General features: G+C 39.3%; 2 protein-coding genes across 4 annotated transcripts in view; one reads left to right on the plus strand and one right to left on the minus strand.

Annotated features, from left to right (window-relative positions):
- LOC125101887 (olfactory receptor 2W1) overlaps positions 1 to 19,596 on the minus strand; it is a 311,804-nt gene that overhangs the window by 234,014 nt on the left and 58,194 nt on the right. The window lies entirely within an intron of this gene.
- Positions 12,925 to 13,827, plus strand: LOC125101898 (olfactory receptor 2W1-like). Its single transcript, XM_047732466.1, has one exon. The coding sequence runs from the start codon at positions 12,925 to 12,927 to the stop codon at positions 13,825 to 13,827; it is 903 nt and encodes a 300-aa protein (XP_047588422.1).

Here is a 19,596-nt window from a genome sequence, read left to right on the forward strand (position 1 = left end):
GAATCACATGATACTCTCAATAGATGCTGAAAAGTCATTTGACAAAGTACAGCATCTTTCTTGATTAAAACTCTTCACAGTGTAGGACAGAGGGTACATACCTCAATATCATAAAAGCCATCCATGAAAAAACCACAGTGAATATCACCTTCAATGGGGAAAAACTGAGAGCTTTTCCCTATAGTCAGGAACATGGCAGGGCTGTCCACTATCACCACTGCTATTCAACATAGTACTACAAGTCCTAGCCTCAACAATCAGACAACAAAAAGAAATAAAAGGCATCCAAATTGGCAGAGAAGAAATCAAACTCTGCTCTTTGCAGATGATATGATATTTAACGTGGAAAACCCAAAAGACTCCACTCCAAAACTACTGGAACTCATAAAGAAATTCAGTAGTGTCAGGATATAAAATCAATGCACAAAAATCAGTTGCATTTCTGTAAACCAACAGCAAGACAGAAGAAAGAGAAATTATGGCATCAATCCCATTTACAATTGCATCCAAAACCATAAAATACCTAGGAATAAACCTAACCAAAAAGGCCAAGAATCTGTACTCAGAAAACTGCAAAGTACTCATGAAACAAATTGAGGAAGACACAAAGAAATGGAAAAAAGTTCCATGTTCATGGATTGGAAGAACAAATATCATGAAAATGTCTATGCTACCTAAAGCAATCTACAAGTTTAATGCAATCCCTATCAAAATGCCATCAATGTTTTTCAAAGAAATGAGACAAATAATCCTAAAATTTATAAGGAACCAGAAAAGACCTCGAATAGTCAGAGGAATGTTGAAAAAGAAAGCCAAAGTTGGTGGCATCACAATCCCGGACTTCAAGCTCTATTACAAAGCTGTCATCATCAAGACAGCATGGTACTGGCACAAAAATAGACACATAGATCAATGGAACAGAATAGAGAGCCCAGAAATAGACCCTCAACTGTATGGTCAACTCATCTTCGACAAAGCAGGGAAGAATGTCCAATGGAAAAAAGACAGCCTTCAATAAATGGTGTTGGGAAAATTGGACAGCCACATGCAGAAAAATGAAATTGGATCATTTCCTTACACCACACATGAAAATAGACTCAAAATGGATGAAGGACCTCAATGTGAGAAAGGAATCCATCAAAATCCTCGAGGAGAACACAGGCAGCAACCTCTTCGACCTCAGCCGCAGCAACATCTTCCTAGGAACATCGCCAAAGGCAAGGGAAGCAAGGGCAAAAATGAACTTTTGGGATTTTATCAAGATCAAAAGCTTTTGCACAGCAAAGGAAACAGTGAACAAAACCAAAAGACAACTGAAAGAATGGGAGAAGATATTTGCAAATGACATATCAGATAAAGGGGTAGTTTCCAAAATCTATAAAGAACTTAGCAAACTCAACACCCAAAGAACAAATAATCCAATCAAGAAATGGGCAGAGGACATGAACAGACCTTTCTGCAAAGAAGACATCCAGATGGCCAACAGACACATGAAAAAGTGCTCCATATCACTCGGCATCAGGGAAATACAAATCAAAACCACCATGAGATATCACCTCACACCAGTCAGAATGGCTAAAATTAACAAGTCAGGAAATGACAGATGCTGGCGAGGATGCGGAGAAAGGGGAACCCTCCTACACTGTTGGTGGGAATGCAAGCTGGTGCAACCACTCTGGAAAACAGCATGGAGGTTCCTCAAAAATGTTGAAAATAGAACTACCCTATGACCCAGCAATTGCACTACTGGGTATTTATCCTAAAGATACAAACGTAATGATCCGAAGGGGCGCATGCACCCGAATGTTTATAGCAGCAATGCCTACAATAGCCAAACTATGGAAAGAACCTAGATGTCCATCAACAGACGAACGGATAAAGAAAATGTGGTATATATACACAATGGAATACTATGCAGCCATCAAAAGAAATTAAATCTTGCCATTTGCGATGACGTGGATGGAACTAGAGGGTATCATGCTTAGCGAAATAAGTCAATTGGAGAAAGACAACTATCATATGATCTCCCTGATATGAGGGAGAGGATATGCAACATGGGGGGTTAAGGGGGTAGGAGAAGAGTAAATGAAACAAGATGGGATTGGGAGGGAGACAAACCATAAGTGACTCTTAATCTCACAAAACAAACTGAGGGTTGATGGGGGGAGGGGAGTTGGGAGAGGGGGGTGGGGTTATGGACATTGGGGAGGGTATGTGCTGTGGTGAGTGCTGTGAAATGTGTAAACCTGGCGATTCACAGACCTGTACCCCTGGGGATAAAAATATATTATATGTTTAAAAAAAATAAAATTAATTAAAAAAACTGATGATTCACAGACCTGTACCCCTGAGGCAAATAATACATTATATGTGAATTTAAAAAGAAAAGAAAAAAAATGGCCATTTGCGAGTGAAGAGATAAAATAATTGTAATATAGTCACATAAAAGAACATTATACAGCGGGAGGAATAAAGGAACCACACACACCTATGCAAACAATATTGGATAATCTGACAAAAATGTTAGGTAAAGAAGGAAAGTCTCCAAAGCACATATAAGATATGATATCTTTTGTGGGTGTTCAAATAAATTAAATTTTAAAATACATGGTATTTAGGCATTGATATATGTAGGTGAGTATGTTGATATAGAAATTATATTCTAGGGGCGCCTGGGTGGCTCAGTGGGTTAAGCCGCTGCCATCGGCTCGGGTCATGATCTCAGGGTCCTGAGATCGAGTCCCGCATCGGGCTCTCTGCTTAGCAGGGAGCCTGCTTCCCTCTCTCTCTCTCTCTGCCTGCCTCTCTGCCTACTTGTGATCTCTGTCTAAAAAAAAAAAAAAAAGAAAAAAGAAAAAAAAAGAAATTATATTCTAATGTAAGTGTGTGATGAACACCAAATTCAAGATCACAAATTCCCTGGGGGTCAGGTAGGAACAAAAGAGAGTGTAAAAGCATAGAGGTAGCTATAGGCTGGTAGTTAAGATCCCAGTTCTTATGACAAGGATGCCCACTCTCGTCACTGGTGTTCAACATAGTACTAGAAGTCCTAGCAACAGCAATCAGAAAACAAAAAGAAATAAAAGGTATTCAAATTGGCAAAGAAGAAGTCAAACTCTCTCTCTTCGCAGATGACATACTTTTATGAAAAACCCAAAAGACTCCACCCCCAAACTACTAGAACTCATACAGCAGTTCAGTAATGTACAAAATCAATGTACAGAAATCAGTTGCTTTCTTTTACACTATCAATAAAAAACAGAAAGGGCATTTAGGGAAATTAGAAAATCGATTCCATTTACTATACCATCAAGAACCAGAAGATACCTGGGAATAAACCTAACCAAAGAGGTAAAGGATCTGTACTTGAGGAAATACAGAACACTCATGAAAGAAATTGAAGAAGACACAAAACGATGGAAAAGCATCTCCTGCTCATGGATCAGAAGAATAAACACTGTTAAAATGTTTATACTGCCTAGAGCAATCTATACTTTCAATGCCATCCCAATCAAAATTCCACCAGCATTTTTTCAAAGTGCTGGAATAAATAATCCTAAAATTTGTATGGAACCAGAAAAGACGCCGAATTGTTAAGGAACTGTTGAAAGTGGAAAAAGAAAAACAAAACTGGCTGCATCATGTTGCCTGATTTCAAGCTTTACTACAAAGCTGTGATCACCAAGACAGCATGGTACTGGCACAAAAACATAGACCAGTGGAACAGAGAGCCCAGATATGGACCCGCAACTCTATGGTCAATTAATCTTCGCCAAAGCAGGAAAAAATATCCAGTAGAAAAAAGACAGTCTCTTCAATAAATGGTGCTGGGAAAATTGGACAGTTATGTTTAGGAGAATGAAACTTGGCCATTCTCTTACACCAAACACAAAGATAAACTCAAAATGGATAAAGAACCTCAACATGAGGCAGGAACCTATCAAAAGCCCAGAAGAGAACATAGGCAGTAACTTCTTTGACATCAGCCACAGCAACTTCTTTCAAGACATGTCTCCAAAGGCAAAAGAAACAAAAGCAAAAATGAACTTTTTGGACTTTATCAATCAAAAGCTTCTGCACAGCAAAGGAAACAGTCAACAAAACAAAGAGGCAACCCATGGAATGGGAGAAGATATTCGTAAATGACACAACAGATAAAGGGCTGATATCTAAGATCTATAAAGAACTCCTCAAACTCAACACTCAAAAGCAGATAATCACATAAAAAATGGGCAGAAGACATGAACAGACACTTCTCCAAAGAAGACATACAAATGGCTAACAGACACACAAAAAAATATTCATCATCATTAGCTATCAGGGAGATTTAAATCAAAACCACATTGAGATACCACCTTACCCCAGTTAGGATGGCCAAAATCAACAAGACAAGAAACAACAAGTGTTGGAGAGGATATGGGGAAAGGGGAACCCACTTATACAGTTGGTGGGAATGCAAGTGGTGCAGCCACTTTGAAAAACAGTGTAGAGATTCCTTAAGAAATTAAAAATAGAGCCACCCCTGGAACTGACTACTGGATATTTACCCCAAAGATAGAGATGTAGTGAAAAGAAGGTCCATCTGTACCCCAATGTTCATAGCAGGCAAATGGCCACAGTCACAAAACTGTGGAAAGAGCCAAGATGCCCTTCAACAGATGAATGGATAAAGAAGATATGGGCCATATATACAATGGAGTATTATGCCTCCATCAGAAAGGATGAATACCCAACCTTTGTATCAACATGGATGGAACTGGAGGAGATTATGCTGAATTAAATAAGTCAAGCAGAAAGAGTCCATTAACATATGGTTTCACCTACTTGTGCAGCATAAGGAATAACACGGAAGACAGTGGAAGGAGAGGAGAAGTGAGTTGGGCAAAATTTGAGGTGAGATGAACCATGAGAGACTATGGGCTATAAGAAACAAACTGAGGGTTTTGGAGGGGAGGGGTATAGGGAGTTGGGTGAGCCTGGTAGTGGGTATTAAGGAGGACACATATTTCACGAAGCACTGGGTGTGGTGCATAAACAATGAATCTTATAACACTGAAAAAAAAATTAAATTACCATTTAAAAAAATAAAAACAAATTCCTAAATTAAAAAAAAAATCCCAGTTTTTGAGTTGAATGGTAGGCTAAAATATATTCATGGTACAATTTTTAATTTACTGAAAATGGAACAATGATGATATGGCTCTTGAAATACAAAATTATGATTATTTCATAATCTTTTAAAAAGCAAGTATTTTCTTTCCTGCAAAAATAACACCTACATAATCACCTATATTTCTACAACTTGACTGATGTCTTACCCACTGGGAAAAAAAACAGTTCAATTAAATCTGTTAAATTTATAGATATAACTTAAATCATATTTTTTATCTCCAACAACAAATTTAATACATAATGACAGTCATCTCTGAAATTGATCTTCATGGACGAAATCTTTAAGGGAAATAAAGAATAAAAATCATGATAAAACCCAAATCTTTTTTTTTTTTATTTTTTTCAGCATAACAGTATTCATTATTTTTGCACCACACCCAGTGCTCCATGCAATCCGTGCCCTCTACAATACCCACCACCTGGTGCCCCCAACCTCCCACCCCCCACCCCTTCAAAATTCTCAGATCGTTTTTCAGAGTAAAACCCAAATCTTTTTTATTACATTTTATTTTTTCAGTGTTCCAAGATACATTGTGAAACCCAAATCTTAAGAGAAGCTTTCCTAAAATGGTTGTTTGGATAACCCTCTGACCACAGTGTAGGATCTGTTAATCACCTCTGTGGGGCACTAGTCCCCAGGGTCTGCACCATGTTAACACACTAGTCTTTACAGTCCTACATAAGCACTTCTTGGAGCACACAAAGACCAGGGGAGGGCTCTCCTGGTTTAACTGGGGAGAGACCCACCCACAAATGTGTCTAGCGGGAGTGCACATGAAAAGACTACACATATCCCATCAAAAATACATTTAACAAGCCAAATTCATCAAATTTTCCACCAGTCCCACAGAGAGTTTTTCTCCAGCATCCACGTTAAACAGAGACTTGCCCGAATCTTAGTTCAGCTATTGCATTTCAATGCAAAAGTCATCGTGGTGTTAGTACAAGACAGACAGTGGTGGCTAATCGGTATTTCCTAGACTCACTAACTGGCCAAACAAGAATCCCTCTGATTACCCACGAAATGAAGGCTCCCCATCATGGGAACATGGATACCTCTGGACTACATAGGAACACAACAGCTGTGAATTCTTCCCTCTTGAAACGTAAATATGTTCTAATTTCTTTCTCGTTTCCTCTCCACACCATTCTGCACATGAAGTTATGTCTAAATATGTCTGCTTCACTTCTCTTACATTTCACTGAACAAAGTAACATGTAACTGGATTCTGTATTGTGAAAAATGAAAAACTGTTTCAGTGAAAACACTGATGCCGCTTTCTTAACATCTGTTCTTTCTGCTTGTGCTCTGTAGTTTTTATATCATGTCCACACTTAAATTTAAATCACAATAACAGCTAAAGTTTGTAGTTTTTATATCATGTCCACACTTAAATTTAAATCACAATAACAGCTAAAGTTCGAGACCAAGGCTTTGAAAAATCCTATATATGAATTCACAACATAAAATTACACAAAGTGTAATTTCAGGCTTCACACTTCCAATAAGGATACCTGGGTTCTTATGGGACCCAAAGCTCCAGCTGAGATGGTGATGTATTTCAGCTGCTAACCCTAGCTAAAGTATTTTAGAAACTGCATGTGCATCATGGACGCTCACAGCCTTCTTCAGTGGTACAGCACACCTACAGTACTATGTTGATCTCTCAACTCACTAATGGAAGGCACTCAATAAACCATGGTGGGTCCAAGGACAGCAACCAGAAAAGCATGGTAATTAAATATCACACAGTCTTAGCAAGAGCTGACAACCATCAAGCACTTAACCTGGGAACATAATGCTAAATGTATATTTCATAATAGGTTTTAATATTAAAGGAAACTCAAAAGACATATAAAAAATTTTTAAGGAGTCAAACTAAACAATGTTGTCTAGAGATGCACATTTGAGTAGTAAAGTTTAAAATACAGGAGATTAGGGTGCCTGGGTGGCTCAGTGGGTTAAGCCGCTGCCTTCAGCTCGGGTCATGATCTCAGGCTCCTGGGATCAAGTCCCGCATCGGACTCTCTGCTCAGCAGGGAGCCTGTTTCCCTCTCTCTCTCTCTCTCTCTCTCTCTCTGCCTGCCTCTCCGTCTACTTGTGATCTCTCTCTGTCAAATAAATAAATAAAATCTTTTTAAAAAATTAAAATAAAATAAAATACAGGAGATTACTATAAATATCAGGATAGTGGATACTTTGGGCGACAGGAAGGGTAATGATCAGACAAGTCATGAACAGAAACTCTTGCAGTACTTGGTAGCATTCTATTTCTTAAAAGGAAAGCCACTTTCGCTTCTTTTTTTTTAAGATTTCTTTTTTTAATGTGACTCATAAAGCCTTTTATTTTAATTTTTATTTTTTTAATTTCTTTTCAGTGTTCCAGAATTCACTGTTTATGCACTACACCCAGTGCTCCATGCAATACGTGCCATCCTTAATACCCACCACCAGGCTCACCCAACCTGCCACCCCCCACCCCTCCAAAACCCTCAGATTGTTTTTCAGAGTCCACGGTCTCTCATGGTTCATTTCTCCCTCCAATTTCCCCCAACTCCCTTCTCCTCTCCATCTCCCCATGTCTTCCACGTTATTTCTTATGCTCCACAAATAAGTGAAACCATATGATAAGATTTTTTAACTTATTTGACAGATGGAGATCACAAGTGGGCGGAGAGGCAGGCAGAGAGAGAGGGGAAGCAGGATCCCCACTGAGCAGACAGCCCAATGAAGGGCTGGATCCCAGGACCCTGGGATCATGACCTGACCCAAAGGCAGAGGCTTTAACCCACTGAGCCACCCAGGTGCCCTTGTAGGATTCTATTTCTTGACATAGGAGACATGTCTTGAAAGAGGATGTTGTGGCCAATGTCAAAGAGGTTACTACCTATGTTCTCCTCTATGATTCTGATGGATTCCTGTCTCACACTGAGGTCTTTCATCCATTTCAAGTTTATCTTTGTGTACGGTGTAAGAGAATGGTCGAGTTTCATTTTTCTACATACAGCTGTCCAATTTTCCCAGCACCATTTATTGAAGAGCCTGTTCTTTTCCCACTGTATATTTTTTTCCTGCTTTGTCAAAGATTATTTGACCATAGAGTTGAGGGTCCCTATCTGGGCTCTCTACTCTGTTCCACTGGTCTATGTGTCTGTTTTTGTGCCAGTACCATGCTGTCTTGGTGATCACAGCTTTGTAGTAAAGCTTGAAATCAGGCAACATGATGTCCCAGTTTTTTCTTTTTCAACATTTCCTTAGCAATTCGGGGTCTTTCCTGGTTCCACACAAATTTTAGGATTCTTTGTTCCAGCACTTTGAAAAATGCTGGTGGAATTTAGATCAGGATGGCATTGAAAGTATAGATTGCTCTAAGCAGTATAGACATCTTAACAATGTTTATTCTTCCGATCCATGGCCATGGAATGCTTTTCCATCTTTTTGTGTCTTCTTCAATTTCTTTCATGAGTGTTCTGTAGTTCCTCAAGTACAGATCATTTACCTCTTTGGTTAGGTTTATTCCAAGGTATCTCATGTTTCTTGGTGCTATTTTAAATGGAATCGATTCTCTAATTTCCCTTTCCTTTTTAATAAAGATTTTTATTTATTTATTTGACAGCAAGATCTCAAGTAGGCAGAGAGGCAGGCAGAGGAAGAGGGAGAAGCAGGCTCCCTGCTGAGCAGAGAGCCCAATGTGGGGCTCGATCCCAGGACACTGAGACCATGACCTGAGCCGAAGGTAGAGGCTTAACACACTGAGCCACCCAGGTGCCCCAATTTCCCTTTCTGTATTTTTGCTGTTAGTGTATAAGAAAGCAACTGATGTCTGTGCATTGATTTTATATGCAGCCACATTACTGAATTGCTGTATGAGTTCTAGTAGTTTGGGGGTGGAGTCTTTTGGATTTTCCATATAAAGTATCATGTCATCTGCGAAGAGAAAGGGTTTGACTTCTTCTTTGCCAATTTGAAAACCTTTTATTTCTTTTTGTTGTCTGATTGCTTTTGTTAGGACTTCTAGTACTATACTGAACAACAGTGGTGAGAGTGGGCATCCTTGCCGTATTCTTGATCTCAAAGGGAAGGCTATCAGCTTTTCCCCATTGAGAATCATACTCACTGTGGGTTTTTTATAGATAGATTTTATGAAGTTGAGGAATGCTCCCTCTATCCCTATATTTTGAAGAGTTTTAATCAGGAACGGATGTTGTATCTCATCAAATGCTTTTTCTTCATCAATTGAGAGGACCATGTGGTCCTCTCTTCTCTCTTCTCTTATTGACTTGTTCTATCACATTGATTTGCAAATGTTGAACCACCCTTGTATCCCAGGGATAAATCTCATCTGAGAGTTAGTTACAAGAATATTCACCGTAACTCATCAAGCTCTTGCTTTTGTCTGTATCTATCTTTTATTCTGTAACAAAACTGTTTTTCATAGTGAAGCCATGTTAAATTGACTTATAAAATGTTATTTCCAGAATAAAGAAAAAGAGCCAGTGCTCTGTTAAAGAGGCATCTCTGAACTCAACATAAGGAATGGGAGGCAAAGATTAAAGGACAGATATGAAGCTCTGAAAACTGGAGTCTGTGAGTATTCCGTGGAAGACCTCCACCCTAAGGCAGAATGCTGGATCATACTTCCTGACTCTATTTCAACTCTAAAATTCTATGGCCTTTTAATTCCCATAACAATCCCAATCTTATATTTTTAAAGAACTCCCAGGCATTTTGAAATTTAGGCTTGTTGGAAGCTAAGTCCTCTGCCCTCTCCTGCCTCTGGGTTTATCAGTTCAATATATACATCGTGCTTGTGTTCACTTTTGTATATGAGAGTCCGTGCATTTGAAAAGTTACGCAAACATAAAATTTTAATCATTCCAAGTTTAGTTTTAGACCATCAAAGTGAAATCACTGGTGTGAAAAATGAAGAGAATAAGGAGTAGAATAATAATGATTTGTGGGTTGATGAATACAAATTTTAGACACCAAGCTCTGAGTCCAGAATCTGCACTACACCCCACTTAGCTGACATCCAACCACAGAAACTTCATATTCACTAATTAAATTTCCATTTTTGGAAATGGAAATATCCACGGAAATTTTGGAAATGGGAATTACCTCATACTACTTGGTAGTAATAGTTCTTCTTCATGATTGTAACGTTTTCATGTTTTAACTGAACTGTTTATAACAATGACATCTTGTAGATAATTTATCTTATTTACTATAACTGCAGCAAATAAATTTATTATTTCTTGGCTCCAAACACACCATGGATATAAAGAACTCTAGTTCTGAAGTTCATGGTCAGAAATTATATGAAAAAAATTACACACCAAAAAAAAAAGAAACTAAAAAATTAAAACTAATTCAGTAATAAAATATTCCATCTATTTAATGATAAAGTATTCAGAAATAGTGAAATATGTTTTATCTCTTTGCAGTAATCTTTCAGAAGTGAAATAAGATTTTCTCAATAGGGTTCCAAAGCAACCAGAGGATTGAATCCTATGATTGTTAATTTCCACGTGGAAAAATCATGCACTAATCATTTAAGTAGCTGCTTTTTGTTCGAGTAAACCACCTTGCTACTTTTGCTGAATGGCCAGGTGAGTAGGAGCTAACACAGATGGTTGCTGTGGGTACATGATATCCCAATGTTCCTAGAACTAACAGTTCAATTTTTTTACATTTTTTTATTATGTTATGTTAGTCACTATGCAGTACGTCATTAGTTTTTTAGGTAGTGTTCCAAGATTCATTGTTTATGTATAACACCCAGTGCTCTATGCAATACGTGCCCTCCTTAATACCCCTCACTGGGCCAACCCGTCCTCCCACTCCCCTCCCCTATAAAACCCTCAGTTTGTTTCTCAGAGTCCACAGTCTCTCATGGTTCGTCTCCACTCTGATTTCCCCCCACATTCATTTTTCCCTCCCCTCTCCTAATATCGTCCATGCTAGTCCTTATGTTCCACAAGTGAAACTATATGATAACTGACTTTCTGTTTGACTCATTTCACTCAGCATACAGTTCAATTTTTTATTCTGTGACAAGACAGTAAGGCTATTTAAATGGTGTAACAGCAGTCATGAAAGGTATTCAAAGAAATACATGGCCGCTGTACATGAAAACGAAGGTCAATAGGAAAGATTATATTTCCTGGCACCCAAAACACATGCAACAAAAAAGGACAGTATTGTGAAGAACACTAAAATTGATAGAGGAACATCAGTGTCTGCAAAAATGAATAGAAGGGGCAACACTGAGGAGGAGGTTGGTGGTGATGAAGACTATAATGGCTGGAATGCACACATTTGGGAGTGAAGATGAAAGCTGATCCTATTGCCAAATGGTGAAGTTTATCTCAAGAAAATGAATCATCTACTTTTTACCCCAAACTCCACTCCTTTGATAAGGGAAAAAATTGTCATGACAGAGTGATGCTTATGTCTACATTTAAGGACAACTCCTCAAAATACATCCTGCTCCTAAATTATATCATTAACACGTAGATTTATTAGCTTTCCAGGTACATAAAACTATAGGTGTCATGGCTTATTAAGCTCTTTCAATGATTTACAACTCAGTGTGATGCATTTACCAATATTTTTAGATCACTCTGGTTATGAGTAAATATGGAGAGGGAAATATTGGGCAATTAACCCAGGGAAAGTGTTTACAGAGGTGTTCCAAATGGGAGTGAACACACAAACAAGTGATTTTGGGATACTCATGGCAAACTACAGAGATTTTTTTTTTTAATTTCTTTTCAGTGTACCAGAATTCATTGTTTATCCACCACACCCAGGGCTCCATACAATACATGCCTTCCATAATACCCACCACCTGGTTCCCCCAACCTCCCACCCCCCCACCTCTTCAAACCCTTCAGATTGTTTTTCAGAGTCCATAGTCTCTCATTGTTCACCTCCCCTTCCAATTTCCCTCAACTCCCTTCTCCTAACTCCCCATGTCCTCCATGCTATTTCTTATGCTCCACAAATAAGTGAAACCATATGATACTTGACTCTCTCTGCTTGACTTATTTCACTCAGCATAATCTCTTCCAGTCCCGTCCATGTTGCTACAAAAGTTGGGTATTCATCCTTTCTGATGGAGGCATCATACTCCATAGTGTATATGGACCACATCTTCCTTATCCATTCGTCCGTTGAAGGGCATCTTGGTTCTTTCCACAGTTTGGCAACCGTGACCATTGCTGCTATAAACATTGGGGTACAGATGGCCCTTCTTTTCACTACATCTGTATCTTTGGGGTAAATACCCAGTAGCGCAAATGCAGGGTCATAGGGAAGTTCTGTTTTTAATTTCTTGAGGATTCTCCACACTGTTCTCCAAAGAGGCTGCACCAACTTGCATATCTTGAAAGTTGTTGTGACCAATGTCAAAGAGGTTACTGCCTATATTCTCCTCTAAGATTCTAATGGATTCCTGCCTCATGTTCAGGTCTTTTATCCATTTTGAGTTTATCTTTGTGTATGGTGTAAGAGAATGGTCGAGTTTCCTTCTTCTACACATAGCTGTCCAATTTTCCCAGCACCATTTATTGAAGAGACTGTCTTTTTTCTACTGGATATTTTTTCCTGCTTTGTTGAAGATTAGTTGACCTTAAAGTTGAGGGTCCATCTGGGCTCACTACTCTTAACTACGGAGATTTTTATTTCTACCTGGGGTATACGCTATTTATTATAACTCCGGTTTGTCTCCTAGAATTTCCTGAAGAGCCATGGACACAAACAATGGAAGTTCCACAACAGATTTCATCCTGCTGGGCTTTTCTGATCGACCCCAATTAGAACCCATCATCTCTGGGGTGGTCTTCATCTTCTATATTGTGACTCTGGTAGGAAACACCACCATCATTCTTGTATCTTACCTAGACACCCAGCTCCATACGCCCATGTATTTCTTCTTATCCAATTTGTCTTTTTTGGATCTCTGCTATGCAACTAGCATTATCCCCCAGATGCTGGTAAATCTATGGGGTCCTACAAAGTCTATTATGTATGGAGGGTGTGTGCTCCAATTCTTCTTTGCCCTTGACCTGGGATCCACTGAATGTCTTCTCTTGGCTGTGATGGCCTATGACCGCTATGCTGCTGTCTGTCAACCTCTTCACTACACGGTAATAATGAACCCTCAACTTTGCCAGAAGATGGTGCTCACTGCCTGGTTAGGTGGTCTTGGAAGTGCCTTAATTGTTTGCTCTTTGACTTTGAAGTTGCCCAGATGTGGGAACAGGAAAGTGGATCATTTTTTCTGTGAGATGCCAGCATTGATCAAGATGGCTTGTGTCTATTCAAAAGTAATTGAGATCACTGTCTTTGCTCTTGGAGTGGTATTTCTTCTAGCACCTATATCACTAATTCTCATCTCATATGGAATTATCACTCAAGCAGTCATGAGGGTCAAGTCAGAGGCAAGATGGCGTAAGGTCCTTAATACATGTGGTTCCCACCTCACAGTAGTAACTCTGTTTTATGGAACAGCCATTTACATGTACATGAAGCCACAGAATAGCACATCCCAAGATGAGGGGAAGTTCCTTTCTCTCTTTTACACAATCATCACACCCACCCTTAACCCTCTGATCTATACTTTAAGAAACAAAGATGTAAGAGTGCAATAAAGAGAATACTGTGTGTATAAAGATGGTCAGCCAAGTCATGAGTTAGATGGAAGAGAGCTAGGAAATAATACAGACCTTTACCAACAGAAGATGAATCAACTCAGTTATCCAAAGAGTATTTATTGGGTGTTTAACATGTACCAAAAATTGTACTAGGTACTGACTTTATAAATAAGTAGAAAGAAGACAGAAATTATGATATAAAGATACAGATACATAAAAAAAGAAACTTTGGGGGCACCTGGGTGGCTCAGTGGGTTAAAGCCTCTGCCTTTCGCTCAGGTCATGATCTCAGGGTCCTGGGATCGAGCCCCGCATGGAGCTCTCTGCTCAGCAGGGAGCCTGCTTCCTCCTCTCTCTCTGCCCACCTCTCTGCCTACCTCTCTGCCTACTTGTCATTTCTGTCTGTCAAATAAATAAAATCTTAAAAAAAAAAAGAAAAAAGAAACTTTGGTTCATACACTTAGAAAACTTCAAGATTAATCAGGGATTGGGGCACCTATGTGGTTCAGTCGATTACTGTCTGCCTTTGGCTCAGGTCAAGATCACAGGTTCCTGGGATCAAGCCCCAAGTGGGGCTCCTTGCCAGTGGGGAGCCTGCTTCTCCCCCTCCTTCCCACTCAAGCTCTCTCTCATTATCTCTCTCAAATAAATAATATTTTTAAAGATTAATCAGGAGCCACACAAAAGTAAACACGTAATTATGAAATGTGATTAAGTACAGTAATAGAGATATGTACAATGTATTAAGAAAATAGGGGCGCCTGGGTGGCTCAGTGGGTTAAAGCCTCTGCCTTCGGCTCGGGTCATGGTCCCAGGGTCCTGGGATCGAGTCCCGTGTCGGGCTCTCTGCTCAGCAGGGAGCCTGCTTCCTCCTCTCTCTCTCTGCCTGCCTCTCTGCCTACTTGTGATCTCTGTCTGTAAAATGAATAAATAAAATCTTTAAAAAAAAAAAAGAAAATATTTCAGGGGCACATGGGTGGCTTGGTGGGTTAAGCCTCTGCCTTTGGCTTAGGTCATGGTGTCAGGGTCCTGGGATTGAGCCCCGCATCGGGCTCTCTGCTCCGCGGGGAGCCTGCTTCTCCCTCTCCCTCTGTCTGCCTCTCTGCCTGCTTGTGATCTCTGTCTGTCAAATAAATAAGTAAAATCTTAAAAAAATATATTTCAGAAGGAAACTTATTTTAACGTAGGACTGCACTGGACACACCCTGATTTCTTTCTTCCTAGAATGGCCCCTTTCATGGGAAACACTCCCTTTCATGCACCTGATACTGCCCACAGGTTCTATGTGCTGAAGACCAACTACCCACCAATATCTGTTCCACATTCAGCTTCTAGTTTTAACTAGGCACAGGATCCCATGCTGTATATCACATTTCTGGACCTGGCCTCCACTAACACACTGACAGGGAAGCAATGTGGGCCAATCCTGGGGAATCTTCTCAGATATGAAGCCATTTTCTCTCACCCTTCTCCCTCCCCTTCCTGTTGGCTGGAATGTGAATGTGGAGGGCACCTAACTTTACCAAAAACCCTAAACCAGCACAGTGATGCCTCTCCACTACAGGAGAAAAAGCTTCTATATCATTTAATATTTTTATCATTTAATATTTAAGTCACTCTATTTTTTAAGATGTTAATATTTTTATCATTTAATATTTAAGTCACTCTATTTTTTAAGATTTTATGTATTTGCCAGAGAGAGAGAAAGGACACAAGCAGGGGGATTGGGAGAGGGAGAAGCAGACTCCCCACTGAGCAGGAAGCCCGATGTGGGACTCGATCCCAGGACCTGAGATCATGACCTGAGCTGAAGGCAGATGCTTAGCCAACTGAGCCACCCAGGTGTCCCTAAGCCACTTTATTTTGAGGTCTGTTAGAGTAGATTAACTTTTACCCTTCATGGCCTGATAAGGGGTTTGAGCTTTTTCCTTGAAGGTAATGTCGCTCTTCAATCAGCAGCAACCACATCATTTGGCACCATATTAGAAATGCACACTCTTGGGCCCACCTCAGATGTACTGAACCAACCATCTGAGGATGGACTCAGTAACTGATGTTTTTAGCAAGCACTACAGTTGATCAGGCTGAAGTTTGAGAACGACTGTTACCGAGAATAGAGAGATACTAAGTCTCTAAACAGAAAAGTAACATGGTGTTATAGATTTTAATTAGCTCCCTCCTATACACCTTTGAAAGGAGGTGGGTAATTGTTTCTCAAGACTCTTAGATAAGAGAAATGAAGGAAATGAGGAATTTTGCTGAAATGAAATAAAATACAAAAGAGTATTCAATTATTTATTAATTTATTTTTAACAATACTATCTTCTTGCTCTTTAGTTTTATAATGTTCATTCTTTTATTGAATTATGATGGTAGTAGATGGTAATTTTTTGGACAAAACCTTGATGATCTTATTTCACAAAACAAAAATTTAGCAATTTCATGTTTTCTCCCCATATATTTTTACTCTGTTTTACTGGTAAATACATTCCAACTCTGAGAATCTCTATGCTGCAGAGGAAAGTACTCCCCTTCTCTACAAGACAACCATTACAGAGACTGGGATTCCTCTCTGCATGTGAGAGTCCTCACATCGACAGCACCCCTGCTCTGTGATCTCAAGTCCCAGCAAGCCACCAGCACCTGTAGTATTTGGGTGGAGTATGGGGGTTGTAAGGGTTGATGGTCTTATTTCTCCCATCCTCAAACCCTTTGGCTCTCAGTATTCCACAGGAAAAACACTATAATTTTATTTTTTCCCAGCAATATAGAAATTTACTTCTCTTTCATGTTAAAGAAGTCTGGAAGAAGGCAATTTAGGACCAGAACTCAGTGCACCATTTCTCTTCTATCCCATCCTTTGTACTTAGATTCCAACTTTTAAGGTTGCCTCAAACTTTTGAGGTGCAAATTGGCAGCTGGAGTTTCAGACATTTTGTTCAAGTTTTTTTTTCAGTGTTCCAAGATTCTTTTATTTTAAAGTTTTGATTCCTTTCTGCAGGTATCTTTCACATTCCAGGTGTGTAGGCCTTGGGAATAATAAGGAACCAGAGAGGGTGATGATATCCAAAGACAGGATGGCCTAGAGACAATATAAACTTTATGGTGTTGTAAGGACTTTGGGAGGAGAACATACAGAATGATGAAAAGTGTGATCCCTGGAAACGAATTATCAACTGTTCTTTGTGAGAAAAGCTTATCCCAAACCTTGAGAAACCAGTGATTTATCACTTACAAACCTCTTACTCAACATCTACATTCAGTTGAGATCTTACCTCTTCTGAAAATTCCTTACAAATCTCACCAATCTGCCCTGTGAATTTCCTCCAAAATTTGTCCCTGTCACTATTTTGGCATTATCTCATTTTACATATTTGTATGTATGCTTGAGGAAAGGCATCGGTGAGCTTTTCAACAACAAAGAACCTCTATTCGTGTGTGATTTTGCTGTGTCTAAATTGGCTTCTGACATGAACTAGATATTCAGTAAACATCTAGAGGATGATTAAGTGAATGAAGAGTTTAATAAATATACATTAAAATATTCTTATTTTACAGAATATGGCAAATGTTCATTAAGCAATGAATGCAGGAGCAACATCTTCAGGCTTTTAACATCCAGGACATTTGCAACACTTGACACCTAGAGGAAGGGAAACAGCATAGTTCTCCTTTCACCTGCATAATACTATAAAATCCTTATAAGTTTGTATCTGGACATGAGAAAAACAGGAGGAATAAAAGAAAAAGTTTCTCATTATCTCATAACCTAGAAATAATGATTGCTAATGTCTTAGCTGATTTGCTTTTAAATTAGTTCCTTCCATACTAAACTGAGTCACACTGAGTAGCTGATTTATTTCTCCCAATCTATGCATTCACATCAGTTGTATCACTCCCAAGGGAGAAAAACTTGGCTCCTGGAGGAGTGGTAATATTCTCAGCTCATACAGTGATTGGTGACCTTCCTAAGAGCCACTGTACTTGAACAGACACATAGTGTACCTGTGATGTGAAAATGTCATCAGTAGGGAAATGCTGCTAATGACAAGATTAGAAAAACAATATCTCAGTGTTTCATTACATGTCTGTCCCTGTTGGAATGATGACTGTGATCTCCGCCCCACCAAGAGCCAAACCGATTCATGGGGTGCACATACTTAGGCTCTAGCACCTGAGGAAGGCATGAAGGTTTTCTAGGTTGGTGACTGACACCTTGGACCCAATGATCACCTCAGCTAATCAGGTTAAAATAATGGTGACTCCCTGGAATACTATAAAAAAGAAGGTTGATCCATGAGAGACTATGGACTCTGAAAAATGATCTGAGAATTTTGAAGGGGTGGGGGGTGGGAGGTTGGGGGCACCAGGTGGTGGGTATTGTAGAGGGCACGGATTGCATGGAGCACTGGGTGTGGTGCAAAAATAATGAATACTGTTATGCTGAAAAAATAAAAAATTAATTAAAAAAAAAGAAGGTTGATAACACAATATACTATCAGGAATTGGAGAAAATAGACACCTTGGGCATTCCTGGCTGTGTTACCTGCTGCCACGTAAACATTTTTTAAAGATACAAGCAGGAATGCTACAAATAACAGACATAGTTTGAAAATCCCTTCTCCACGATGCTAAATTTAAACAGGGTGGAAAATTGAAAATGTTCATAACTCCATTGGCAGTAAACCTGTCCTAAACAGATGTAAGGATATTTCTGCTATTTGCTTTCAGTTCTATTTAAGAAAGGCAGCTAAGTGTTGAAAGAAAACAATTCCTTTTTAAAAGAGGATAGTATTAGCTGTCATTTGTCAGAACAGCAGATACTTCCTAAGGAGGACACTCACTACTATCACTGCCTTAGAGAACCATGTATTTTCATTGGAGTTCAGGACAAAGAGAAATCAGACTCTGTTTTAGGATGCAGTGATGGCATAAAAGGAAATACTGACAAAAAATAATCTGCACTGATTTTTTTAAGATTTTATTTATTTATTTGACAGAGGGATAGAGAGATCACAAGTAGGCAGAGAGGCAGGCAGAGAGAGAGGGAAGCAGGCTCCCCGCGGAGCAGAGAGCCCGATGCGGGACTCAATCCCAGGACCCTGAGATCATGACCTGAGCCAAAGGCAGCGGTTTAACCCACTGAGCCACCCAGGCGCCCGAATTTTTAATCTGAGATCTTATTTTACTTTTTTTAATCTACAATTTTAAGTACACATTTATAGTAGCCATGTGAAAACATGGGTCATGTTTTATGTTCTTCTTAGCCAATGAAAATATTTTTAAAATGTTTCTGTCCTTTGTATCATTGTATCTTGCTGGTAGGAAATGTTCCATGTAGAACAAATAATCCTAAAATTTATATGGAACCAGAAAAGACCTCAAATAGCCAGAGGAATGTTGAAAAAGAAAGCCAAAGTTGGTAGCATCACAATTCCAGACTTCAAGCTCTATTACAAAGCTGTCATCATCAAGACAGTACGATATTGACACAAAAACAAACACATAGATCAATGGAACAGAATAGAGAGTCCAGAAATGGACCCTCAACTCTATGGTCAACTAATCTTTGACAAAGCAGGAAAGAATGTCCAATGGAAAAAAGACAGTCTCTTCAACAAGTGGTGCTGGGAAAATTGGACAGCCACATGCAGAATCAAACTAGGCCATTTCCGTATACCATACACAAAAATAGACTCAAAATGGATGAAAGACCTCAATGTGAGAAAGGAATCCATCAAAATCCTTGAGGAGAACACAGGCAGC

Source organism: Lutra lutra, chromosome 6 (genome assembly GCF_902655055.1).
Source record: "Lutra lutra chromosome 6, mLutLut1.2, whole genome shotgun sequence".
In the NCBI taxonomy this organism is placed as follows: domain Eukaryota; kingdom Metazoa; phylum Chordata; class Mammalia; order Carnivora; family Mustelidae; genus Lutra; species Lutra lutra.